Below are 13154 nucleotides of genomic sequence, written 5' to 3'. Positions count from 1 at the left end.
GGAAAGAATGAGAAAAAGAGACAAAAATTGAAAGATACATGAGAGAGAGAGAGAGAGAGAGAGAGAGAGAGAGAGAGAGAGAGAGAGAGAGAGAGAGAGAGAGGATATGAGCGACATCCGAGGCTACACACAGGAAAGGCACAAGGACAAACACACACACACACACACACACGCACACACACCTGAAATCAAAAGACCAGCACACACAGGATGACATATGAGAGAGAGAGAGAGAGAGAGAGAGAGAGAGAGAGAGAGAGAGAGAGAGAGAGAGACCCAAGGATTTCATGTCCTTTCATCCGTCCTCCTCCACTACTACTTCCACCTACTACATCCACACCCATTCTCTCTCTCTCTCTCTCTCTCTCTCTCTCTCTCTCTCTCTCTCTCTAACCCTTCATTATATAGCGGAGCACGTGGGAGATTATGAGGATGGTGTGTGTGTGTGTGTGTGTGTGTGTGTGTGTGTGTGTGTGTGTGTGTGTTCTGGGTCCTGAAATCTGACCTTGTCCGTGCAGCTTCTTGCTTACGAAAGAAAAAAAAGTGATAGTTGGGAATGCTAAGATGGGAAGGTGAGAAGCGTTGATGCTGTGGGCGGAGGAGGAGGCGGGGGGGGGGAGGAGGAGGAGGAGGAGGAGGAGGAGGAGGAGGAGGAGGAGGAGGAGGAGGACGAGGAGGAGGAGGAGGACCAGTAATATTGCATACCTGTGAACTAGGAGAGAAACTTGAGCGAGACGAATGAAGAAGATAACGATACAGGTGGAGAAAATAAAAAAAATAATAAAATCACTCAAAATATAAACAAACCACTAACAGAGAAACTAATCCACAGAATTCTTGAAAATCACTTTGTACTCGACTGTTCTTTGTGCACAGTGACGTCTGACAAGGAGGAGGAGGAGGAGGAGGAGGAGGAGGAAGAGGAAAAAAGAAGGAAGAAGAAGAAAGGAAAAGGAGAAGAAGAGGAAATCGTATGTCTGTTTCCTTTCTTTCGTTTGTTTCCTGTAAGGTGAAGGAGGAGGAGGAAGAGGAGGAGGTATCAGAAGAAGAGGAGGAGGATGAAGAGGAGAAGGAGGAGGAGGAGGAAGGGGCGGAACTTGGCTCAGTGGCCATATAGGTGGTCACTTGTCTGCCCAATGGATGGACGTAGTGCCGGAAGGGAGAGAGGGAGAGGAAGGGAGAGAAACAAAGATAGAGGAAGAGGAAGGGAGGAGAAGAGAGGATAAGGTGTGAGGAATTATCGAGTGGAAAAGTGATAAAGGGAGAGGAGAGGATGGACGCAAACAAACACATAGGAAAAACAGACATCAGCACTGAGAGAGAGAGAGAGAGAGAGAGAGAGAGAGAGAGAGAGAGAGGCAAAAACGTTCAAGGTTAAAGACAAAGAAAAAGATAATGGAGATAATGATGATAATACTGAAAAAGAGAAAAGAAGAAAGAGGAACAACAACAACAACAACAACAACAACAACAACAACAAAGAGGAGAGGAAGCATGCCTGAATGTGAAGTCGTCATGTTCCTCTCCACTCCCTTGCTGCAAACACGCCTCATCACCATCACATCACCATCATCATCAGCCGTTCCTACCTTACGCCACGGTACAGAAGGAACCATGACTCACCTCCCGGATCTGCCCCGCCCCCCTGTGACCTCTGACCTCTATACATCCCTTGACACTTTACACCTTCCTTTCTGATCACTCATTCTATTCAACACGCATTTTAACCATAAAAATAAACATCCCGTTAGTAATTTTTTATCATCCTCTATTAATTCCATGTTACTTTCTACCACTGACCTCTTAGCGCTGACCTATTACGACGGTCTATTGGGTATGACCTCATTTCACCTCGTAGTCGTTACCGATGACCTCTTAACCCCTCACCCTAGCTTGTTCTCCTGACCCAGTGACCTTACCTTTCCTGACCCCTATTCGTGAACTTCTGACCTTGACATGACCTTGTGACCCCCTACACATCTCCTATATAAGCACTGACCTTAGTTCCATATTTCTGATTGGTAGTAGTGAATGTCATAGTAGTAGTAGTAGTAGTAGTAGTAGTAGTAGTAGTAGTAGTAGTAGTAGTAGTAGTGGTGGTGGTGGTGGTGGTGGTGGTAGTAGCAGGTGCGTTGATAGGAGGTTACAGGTTTCATGCATTAAGTTCTATATTTCTAGTTCCTGGCTTCGGTCTACGCCCTACGATCATACTCCCGTAGTAGTAGTAGTAGCAGTAGTAGTACTAGTAGTAGTAGTAGTAGTAGTAGTAGTAGTAGTAGTAGTAGTAGTAGTAGTGGTGGTGGTGGTGGTGGTGGTAGTAGCAGGTGCGTTGATAGGAGGTTACAGGTTTCATGCATTAAGTTATATATTTCTAGTTCCTGGCTTCGGTCTACGCCCTACGATCATACTCCCGTGCACGCCCACAGACCATGCAAGCGTGTGGGCGGCGGGACATGGGACAGGCTGGCTTACCGTGGGTGATTATGTTGATGGTTTCGTTATGGAAGTAGAAGAGGCTCATGAGGCAGCCCCACGCGGACAGGAGAGGCCGGTATCCAGTCTCGATGTAGGGATTGAACTGCAGGTGCTTGGGGAGGTCCTTGCGTCTGAGCAGCGCCTTTCTGGACCACAGGTGTAGCGAGCACTGCTTACTGCTCGAGTTCTCCTCAGAGACCAACGCGCCATTGTGAAATTGTGAGCAATTCTGGTCTCGACTATCGGCCACTGTTCTTTGTCTAAGCTTACTTTCTGCTACAGCTGACGCCGCTGCTGATGCTGCTGCTATTCCCCGGCCCCGGCATCGGCAACCCCGCCGGAGTCCTGCTTGCTCATGCCGCTCCCTGACATGCCGCCGTCACCCTCGCACTCACTGCCACGGCGATATCACAGATGGCCCATCAACAAAAACTTAGGGCGGTACCCGGTGCTGCGGCGGGAACGTGAGCACTTGTTACCCAGGAAAGAGGGACTGGGCGCGCTGTGTTGGGCGGCGAGAGGAGAGCGACACTGAGGCAAGTGAGCAGAGCCACGCGCACCTCGGCACTGTCCTCTCGACTGTACCGCCGGCCGCTCCCTGCACCCTGCTCTCCCTGTAGCACGACCCCACACCTGCTGCCTACAACGATGCCCAGGACATCCCTCACTCACAACACCGCCAGGAGACACTATAACACCAGCCAAGTACTAGCACACTCAGACAGCCGAGCAGAACACCGGGGACTCAACTAAACCCACTCTAACTGTGATAATACGACTCAAACTGGCGCACTGAGAAGCAACTTTTGTAGCAATAACTCTACCATTTAAGAAAAACACGAAAGACTGAACGTAAACAGCCTATTAATTCAGAGAAACAAAACTTGGCTGACGTTGAGCTGAACTAAGCGGTGGCTGGCAACTGCTGGCATCAGTCAGCTGTTGGATCGATGTTGGGGAGAGGGTGCCAGAGACAAGCGCGCATGACGTCACTACGGTATTACGTCACTCGATCTCACTCACTCACTCACTCACACACACACACACACACACACACACACATACGGGCCGACCAGCTGATAGATACCAAATATAAACACAGACCCAAGCCAAATGCAAGACCCGCCAAACAGATAAACTTAATTCCCTCGTTTGCAGTCGGATTCGATCCTATCTTTGCCTACTAATGCTTACTAACAGCTGACACACACACACACACACACACACACACACACACACCTTCATAGTAACCTGGTCGTTCAGTTCATGTTCTTGTTTTTTATCCCATCACACACTCCTCCTTCGATTTCTGTTAGGACGTTGCTCCGTCCATCCTCTTCCTCTTCACCTTCTGGCTATTGTTTAATCCACCTCCTCCCCTCCCTCCCTTTGTTGTCGATGGTAAGATAATGCCGGGAATTAACTCAGGAGAAGGAGGAGAAGGAGGAGGAAGAGGAAAGAGGGCACGGCTATATAGATTAACAGACTAAACATGCTCGTATATAATGAATATAAACTTAAGACTTTTAATAGCAGCTCTCCTTTTATATTTATCATGTGCCTGCTGCTGCTGCTGCTGCTGCTGCTGCTACTGCTACTACTACTACTACTACTACTACTACTAGTGCTGCTGCTGCTGCTGCTGGTGCTGCTGCTACTACTACTGTCACTCGTCAATGACATTTCAGTTGACACTCACATTCTAATGAATGACTGATATATTCAGCTTGGCACGAAGTTTTGCAAGAGCCATACCTTTCATCTTTTCCTCTTATAATCTCAGCAATACATTCTCAGATCCCTCCTGACACTACATGTACACTTGCTTATGAACTTTCTCTCATGGAAGCTCTTGCGAAGTGTATGTATTTTTTACCATTGGCAACTTTCCTGTAGATTTTTATGATAAACTAAAATTATCACGAACACTCTTGGTGCTGCATCAGTTATGAGTTTCTTTTATCTGTTGGTATATTGATAGCGAAGCGTATTTAGCCTTCGCTACATATTGCTGTAGATGTTGAAGGTAAGCAATGGTTTTCGCGAATGTTTTTTTCTGCTCTATCGATCCTGGTGGCAGTCCCTTCAAGAGGTTCGTAGGGGGAATTCCAGTCCTACGTGTCTGCTGTCACGTTGTTGCTGTCTGCCTTCCAGCGCCTCGTGTTCCTCCACTTCCTACTTTTCCGGTATTGACTAAAGCTCCTCATGTGCCCTATTTTTGTTGGTATATTTTATTCTGTTATTGTTCCTTTGTTTGTTTATTTCTCTATATCATACTTTATTCCATGCCCTCCGTTGACAATGATCTGTTATCCTGTTTGGAAAGCTGAATCTAGCGTCAAGCTCGTGTTCTTCCCCCTTTAACTCCCCGTTCTTTTTTTTTCCTACTTTTTTTTTATACGACCGGTTTTTAAAATTTCTATATAGAGGTAATATGCTTCACTGATCTATTCCTGCTACCTTGAAAGCTGGATCCTTCTTACATCTCTACACTTGCACATGATCATAAACAGAGCGATGTTAATTGATTTTATGGCACTTTGCAAGCATATTGACAGTTCCCATCTTTTATATCAATGGTTATCAACCTTTCTTAAGTTCATGCACCCTTCTGGCATCTTTCGAGAAATTCATACGTTTATCCTAGCGCTTAGACAAGATATTAGATTTTTATTTCAAATGTGGAAAAGAACAACTCGGTCCTACATGACTGTTACATATGCACTAGTTGACAGTAGTTGTGCTAAATGTATGGTAAAACACAATGCCACGTCTGAAACTTGTGTTTTTGTTTTTTTGTTTTTTCGTCATTTTTTTCCAAGAATATCTTTTCTTACAATGCATTCTTACATAAACTGGCCATATCATATTAAATGTTACAGGATACACAATTTTCTTTTAAAGACTTCTTCGTTTCTTTTTCTTTGAAATACAGCAACATCATTTAAGTCGTGACTCCTGATAGGGAGGACAATGGCAGAAAATTATAAGAACGGCTGACTGTCATGGGAGATATGAACGGCTGGGGAGATATGAACGGCTGACTGTCATGGGAGATATGAACGGCTGGGGAGATATGAACGGCTGACTGTCATGGGAGATATGAACGGCTGGGGAGATATGAACGGCTGACTGTCATGGGAGATATGAACGGCTGACTGTCATGGGAGATATGAACGGCTGGGGAGATATGAACGGCTGACTGTCATGGGAGATATGAACGGCTGGGGAGATATGAACGGCTGACTGTCATGGGAGATATGAACGGCTGGGGAGATATGAACGGCTGACTCATGGGAGATATGAACGGCTGACTGTCATGGGAGATATGAACGGCTGACTGTCATGGGAGATATGAACGGCTGACTGTCATGGGAGATATGAACGGCTGGGGAGATATGAACGGCTGACTGTCATGGGAGATATGAACGGCTGGGGAGATATGAACGGCTGACTGTTATGGATAATATGAACGGCCATACAGGGTAAGTGAGCAGGTAATCAGAAATAGTATATTAATGTTAGACTTTTGCTTTAGATGATGAACTAGAAACAATGAACATAACCGTAGGCAATGGTGGAGTACCCTGGGCTGAGAGAGGAAGGACGTAAGCAATACATTAATAGGTATTTATCGCTCAAAGAGACGGCTGGAGGAGTGATTAGGGATACAAGTATATTAATAAAACTAGTTTTTTTTTTCTCTCTCTAAAGCCATCTGATGTCATTATATACCACAATGGTGCTCCTTTGATACATTAACCTGTACCTCCCACCCTTCCGGCGAGTGTCTTGTTTTTACTCGCCTTGTTCCACCACTGCTCTGAATAAGTAAATAAGAGATTTTATACATTATATAGTTCATTGTTTGTTATTTTTTCAGTAGCTGTTACAGTCATGCATGTGATGTATAAAATTGTATAACAGGTGGTTTTACATAGTTTATCACGAGTCATAATGTCATAATGACCTTGACAGAAAGATGGGTAGATGATGGAGAGAAATAGACTCAATGCCTGCAGTCAGTGGGTCTTTTTTACTATATACATCAGTAATGATACACTGAATGTACATAGATGCATTAGAAATTTCCTTTTACTCTCTGCTAGTTAGTCCATGGTACAATAACGAGACAGGTAGACGCACGAAAGTCTTGAACTCACAGCCCTACTGGTAAGTCTTCTGAAACGCTGTTTCTGTGACGTCATCCACTCGCCTAGCCAGCTCTGATCGCGATAGTCTGCTACTCAATAAATCATGAATAATCAATATAAAACTTTTTTCTTTTCATGATCCATTAGTTATGCAGTCGAAAATCAAATATGATACACATTAGTGATTGAATGTTGATGATATTTCATAGCGATAGACAAGATATTGTACGGATAAAGACATGTCAGATAGCCTAGTAGATGTGGCTCAAAAACATTGTTAGCGGATTTTTCAAGCCATATACATTATGCATAATTGCATAATGCACATTGATTTCCTCTGATCCTCTTCGCCTTCATGTACCTTCGTCGTCTTCCTCAGCACCTCACTGTTCTCTCTACATATAAAACTACAAGAGGCTAAAGGCTAATGCACGTATGAGTCTAAAGGCGATCCACACTATACAGGGACGGTCACGCTCTGTTTACGGTGCTGTCACATACTAAATGCATTTCAGTGGGGACCGTAAGCCATTGAAATGCATGTAATATGAATGGACCGTGAGTGCATACCGCTATTTAAACGTGGCAATCCATTCCTTTAGCTTGCATCGGCCCTAAACTATTCACACTTCATATAGGTACTTTATTCTTGAGTGTAAACCCATGGTACAATAACGAGAGACATCAAAAGTTATTGTACCATGGTACAGTCAGTAGCCTGTAAGGCTGGCATAGCCTGTAAATTATGGACTAGGTCTAGGCTACTAGTAGAACTAATTTCGTTCATTAGGCATAAGCAGATTATACAATTTCTAATTTGGAGTGTTGAAACTGATCAGATTTAGCCAGTAAATCTAAGTTTCCTTACCTGTATTTTCTGCAGAAAGGCCACTTCCATTATCGTGTCCACGAAATGGCAGATTTTGATCAGGGACTGCCTCAGTTTTAGATCCCTCCAACTCCTTGGAACTGGGGAACCTAATAACTCATATTTCAAATTGCGCTTAATTTGGGCGGAACTAAAATGTTGCTCACAAATCACGGCATTATTTACGTTTACTGTGTCAGCACGATAGCATTTTGGAGCCACTGTCTTGCGATGGTCTTGTTCTTGGGGAATTTTTAATATTTAAAATTACTAGACTTGGCAGGCGTGCATCCATACACTGCACAAGGTCTAGCTTTGCCCATACTAACAATAAGAAATTAATATTAAGGCACATGAAACATACAATCCAAGATCAAATTCTGCCACACGTGTACACTCACTCGAAGATATGGAGTTGTTTACACGACCGGATGACGTCACTGAGTCAGCTGGTGGTTCCAATAATGTTCTCGTGCGTCTACCTATCAAAAAGTTATTGTACCATGAGTTAGTCAGTGTGATCAGCAAACACCCTTGCTGCGACTACCACTGCATGATTCACTGTCTCCTCTCAGCCTTACACTAACATTTTCAAATTTACATTAATTTCTCTCATGCCATCCATTAAACATAGAACATTGCACCACCATGGAATCACCACACGTCCCTGCCATTAATGCACAGACAGACATGTTGCGTAATACACAGATAGACATGTTGCGTAATACACAGACAGACATGTTGCGTAATACACAGACAGACATGTTGCGTAATACACAGATAGACATGTTGCGTAATACACAGACAGACATGTTGCGTAATACACAGACAGACATGTTGCGCACAGGGACTGTCACGTATATCCTGCACCATCTGTTGTTACTACCACTACTGCTACTACTATTACTACTATAACCACTATTTCTACTACTACTACTGCTACTGCTACTCCTACCTCTCGTCCTTGACAAAGCAGAGAAGAAGAGACCTAATAAGACCTATTGTTTGAATCATCAGTGTTACCTCCATGGTTGTGTGTGTGTTTCACTGTTTGATCTGCTGCAGTCTCTGACGAGACAGCCAGACGTTACCCTACGGAACGAGCTCAGAGCTCATTATTTCCGATCTTTGGATAGGCCTGAGACCAGGCACACACCACACACCGGGACAACAAGGTCACAACTCCTCGATTTACATCCCGTACCTACTCACTGCTAGGTGAACAGGGGCTACACGTGAAAGGAGACACACCCAATTATCTCCACCCGGCCGGGGATTAGAACCCCGGTCCTCTGGCTTGTGAAGCCAGCGCTCTAACCACTGAGCTACCGAGCGGTGTGTGTGTGTGTGTGTGTGTGTGTGTTCATCATTTGGCGGATCACCAGCGGACCCGCATCCATATAGCCGTTACCCTCTCGGTGCAGTTCAGAGCTCATTGTCACCGACCTTTGGGCAGTGACCTCACGCAACACACGTGTGGTGTGTGTGTGTGTGTGTGTGTGTGTCATCATACATATTGCGATATTTAGACTGCTAACTTTTTACTTCTCATAATTGTTGTTGTTGCTGTTGTTGTTGCTGGTGTTATTGTTGTTGCTGTTGTTGTTGTTGTTGTTGTCGTTGTTGTTGTTGTTGTTGTTGTTGTTGTTGTTGTTGTGTGTGTGTGTGTGTGTGTGTGTGTGTGTGTGTGTGTGTGTGTGTGTGTGTGTGTGTCTGTGTGTGTGTGTGTGTGTGTGTGGACTTATCTTTTCTTCTTCTTTTCTGCCTTTTCCTCTTCCTCTTCTTATTTATCTTCCCTCCACTCCGCCTCCTCTGCTCCAATTCCTCCTCCCTCTTTTCTCCCCCTCTACCACCTTCTCTTCATCTTTTTTTTTTTTTTTTTCTCTCTCTCTTCTCATCTCTTCACACTTAGAGAATAATCACGAAAATTAGATATTTCATACGGTGTGTGTGTGTGTGTGTGTGTGTGTGTGTGTGTGTGTTTGTGACGAGGGATTACTTGAAATGAGTTACCGCTCTCTCTCTCTCTCTCTCTCTCTCTCTCTCTCTCTCTCTCTCAACAGCCGTAATATCAGCTAACGAGTAAACTATCTTGTCTTTAGTAATTCGGTGGTTGCTTAGATACCTGGGTGTGGTGTGAGTGGATGACATTAGGCCCTGGGGAGAAGAGAAGTAGCGAGGCCAGTGTGTGTGTGTGTGTGTGTGTGTGTGTGTGTGGCGAGCTGAGGAACAGTGATGGCAGGTGAAGTTATGAGGGAAAGAGCGGGTAGAACGTTTTGGTCGCTACTGGTCAGTCTTGCCACACATTTTAGTGACCCTTGTTTCCATATTCACAACGCAACATAAAACGAAATAAAGGCTCACTTAGTTGCCAGTTGCCTTGCAGCTCCGGGATAGTTACCGCCAAAAAAAGGGTTAATGTCTTGAATTCTCCCTCTAAAATTAAGTTAAGTCATAGGAAGTTGGAAATACAGAAGTAGACAGGGAGATCCAGAGTGTACCAGAGAAAGGTATGAATGATTGACAGTACTGGTTAACTCTTGCATAAGAGAGTTGGAGGTAATCACAGAGGAGGAGGTAGTAGACACCTACCGAAACGATACCCAAAATGTATTGACACCTCCCTCAACTTTTTCTTCATTAACTTTTGCAACACTCGCGGTCTTAGATCTAATTTTCAATCTGTAGAACACCACTTCTCTACTAAACCTCATCTTCTTTTCCTCACCAAAACACAGCTGTTTGAGGCAACTGACAGTAGCCCCTTCTCTGTTCCCTCCTACTTTCTCTATTTTCATTTTCATTCCAAAGTTGGATGTTGCGTCTATGTGCGGAGTGACTTAACTTGCTCTCGTGCCCACGCTCTTGAATCTTTTGAGTTTTCCACCATCTGGCTTAGACTCAACACTCACCCTCGAACTAAATTTATCTGTGCTGTTTATCTCTCCCCTAACTCCTCTGACTATAGTAAATTCTTTGACTATTTAACTTCCAAAGTGGAGCATATTCTGCCCCTCTACCCTTTCACAGAGATTTCCATTCTTGGAGATTTCAATGTTCACCACCAGCTTTGGCTTTCCTCTCCCTTCACTGACCAACCTGGTGAACTAGCCTTCAACTTTGCTATACTCCATGACCTATAGCAACTGGTGCAACACTCTACTCGTATTCCTGACCGTTTTGGAGATACACCCAAAATTCTTGATCCCTTCCTCACCTCTGATCCTTCAGCTTATGCTGTTACCCTATATTCTCCGTTGGGCTCCTCCGATCACAGTCTCATTTCTGTTTCTTGTCCTATTTCTCCAATCCCTCGTCAGGATCCCCAAAGCGGAGATGCCACTGGCGTTTTGTCTCTGTCAGTTAGGGGGACCTGAGGAGGTATTATGCTGATTTTCCCTGAAATGATTACTGTTTCCGTGTCAGAGACCCATCTTTGTGTGCTGAACGCATGACGGAGGTGATAGTGTCTGGCGTGGAGGCGTGCATTCCTCATTCTTTTTTCTCAACCTTTTTACTTGAGTGCTGGTTCCCTAAGAGTTCCCTAAAGAGTTGGTCAAAATTAAGGGACAAATGTCTTGATACTTCCCTCTTAAAAGAAGCCAAGTCGTAGGAAGATGGAAATACAGAAGCAGGCAGGGAGTTCCAGAGTTTACCAGAGAAAGGTATGAATGATTGAGAGTACTGGTTAACTCTTGAGTTAGAGAGTTGGAGACAGAATAGGGATGAGAGGAAGAAGAAAGCCTTGTGCTGCGAGACAGCAGGAGGAGGGGAGGCTTGCAGTTAGGAAGATCAGTAGAAGAGTTAGCATGAAAATAGTGATAAAAGATTGAAAGAGATGCAACATTTCGGCGGTAAGAAAAAGGGTTAAGACAGTCAGTCAGAGGAAGGGAGTTGATGAGACGAAAAGCTTTTGATTCCACCCTATTTAATAAAACTATGTGAGTGGAACTCCCCCAAACATGCGAAGAGTACTCCATGCAAGGACGGGTAAGGCCCTTGTACAGAGTTAGCAGTTGGAGGGGCGAGAGAAACTAGGGTAGACGCCTAAGAACATCCAACCTCATAGAAGCTATCTTATCAAGAGATGAGATGTGAAGTTTCCAGTTAAGATAATGAGTAAAGGATAGACCGAGGATATTTAGTGTGGAAGAGGGAGACAGTTGAGTGTCACTGAAGAAGAGGGGATAGTTGTCTGGAAGGTTGTGTCGAGTTGATAGATGGAGGAATTGTGTTTTTGTGGCACTGAAAACTACTAATTTTTCTCTGCCTATTATCGCTGCATGCAAAGGGGTCTGCACGACGATAAGGAAACACGTAAACTAGCATGAGTAAATTGTATGTTAGTTAAGATTTTAATGCTAAGGACCAAAACTAAAGTTAAGACGCCACTAGGGTATAGTGAAGTAACGAATACGGGTAGAGACAGGCTTGATGATGGTAGAGCAAAAAGAGATGCGAAAATATTTACAATGGAAATTGCTGAGTTTTGAGGAATATACCTACCCTACACGATGGGTCAGCAGGTTATCCTGTCTACTACCGTCCGTGGCAGCCCCAGGACAGAGGAGAGGGACAGAAGGGAGCAGGGTGTTATACAAGTAACATCGTGAGCTGAGAATGCTCCAGGCAGTTATGAACACACACACACACACACACACACACACACACACACACACACACACACACCGCGTAGTGTTGTGGTTAGCACGCTCAACTAAAAATCGAGAGGCCAGGGTTCGAGTCCTGGTAAGCGGCGAGGCAAATGGGCAAGCCTCTTAATGTGTGGCCCCTGTTCACCTAGTAGTAAAAAGGTAAGGGATGTAACTCGAGGGGTTGTGGCCTTGTTTTCCCGGTGTGTGGTCTCAGTCCTACCCGAAGATCGGTTTATGAGCTCTGAGCTCGCTCCGTAATGGAGAAGACTGGCTGGGTAACCAGCAGACGACCGAGGTGTAGTGGTTAGCACGCTCGACTCACAATCGAGAGGGCCGGGTGTTCGAGTCCCGAGGGCGACGAGGCAAATTGGCAGGCCTCTTAATGTGTGGCCCCTGTCCATCTAGCAGTAAATAAGTACGGGATGTAACTCGAGGGGTTGTGGCCTCGTTTAGCATGTAAAGGATCTTAGGGTTAAGTAGTGGTAAGCACGACAACACTCATTGTTTGGAGGTGTTGGAGGGAGATTAGGTACGACTCGTTGAGAGGCCTTTCTCCCCCCCTCACTCTACCAAATAATGGTGTCAAATCGGGTACCACTGTCCACTAGATGTAATTAATATGTAGTGCAACATAGTGTTGTCATGGCTTTCTCTTGTCATCTGCAAATACATTCGAGTCAACATGAAAGGTTTCCCTATCCTGACAACTTGATCGACATTGCTTTAAGGTGACGGTAACATAGCCCTAATCAGAAATCTTAGAAAAATCAGGTCAGGCGTTCTGTGGCGTCCCTGCGTGATCTGTTGACTTCCTGAAGGGTTGGTCGTCTTTGAAAGGACGTGGAAAGATGTAGGGTGGTATCATTAGAGTAGGAGTGGATAGAGCAAGAAGTTTGGTTAAGATCATTAATGAATAATAGAAAGAGAGTGGGTGACAGGACAGAACCCTGAGGAACACTTTTGATAGATTTAGGAGAAAAACAGACTTAGCATGATTCCGGG

At 44.7% G+C, this 13154-nt stretch overlaps 1 protein-coding gene across 1 annotated transcript in view; it reads right to left on the bottom strand.

Moving 5' to 3' along the window:
* The window catches only part of LOC123510710 (progestin and adipoQ receptor family member 4-like), a gene marked incomplete at its 5' end in the record, with an annotated part of 41995 nt that extends 39141 nt beyond the window's left edge, over positions 1–2854 (bottom strand). The window contains one exon of the mRNA XM_045266044.1: positions 2473–2854. Within this exon, the coding sequence (XP_045121979.1) occupies positions 2473–2854 (382 nt within the window). The remainder of the gene's footprint in view (positions 1–2472) is intronic.
* Positions 2855–13154: the final 10300 nt, after the last annotated feature.

The sequence above is a fragment of the Portunus trituberculatus genome, chromosome 30 (genome assembly GCF_017591435.1).
Source record: "Portunus trituberculatus isolate SZX2019 chromosome 30, ASM1759143v1, whole genome shotgun sequence".
NCBI lineage: Eukaryota > Metazoa > Arthropoda > Malacostraca > Decapoda > Portunidae > Portunus > Portunus trituberculatus.
This window is presented reverse-complemented; position numbering and strand designations above follow the sequence as displayed.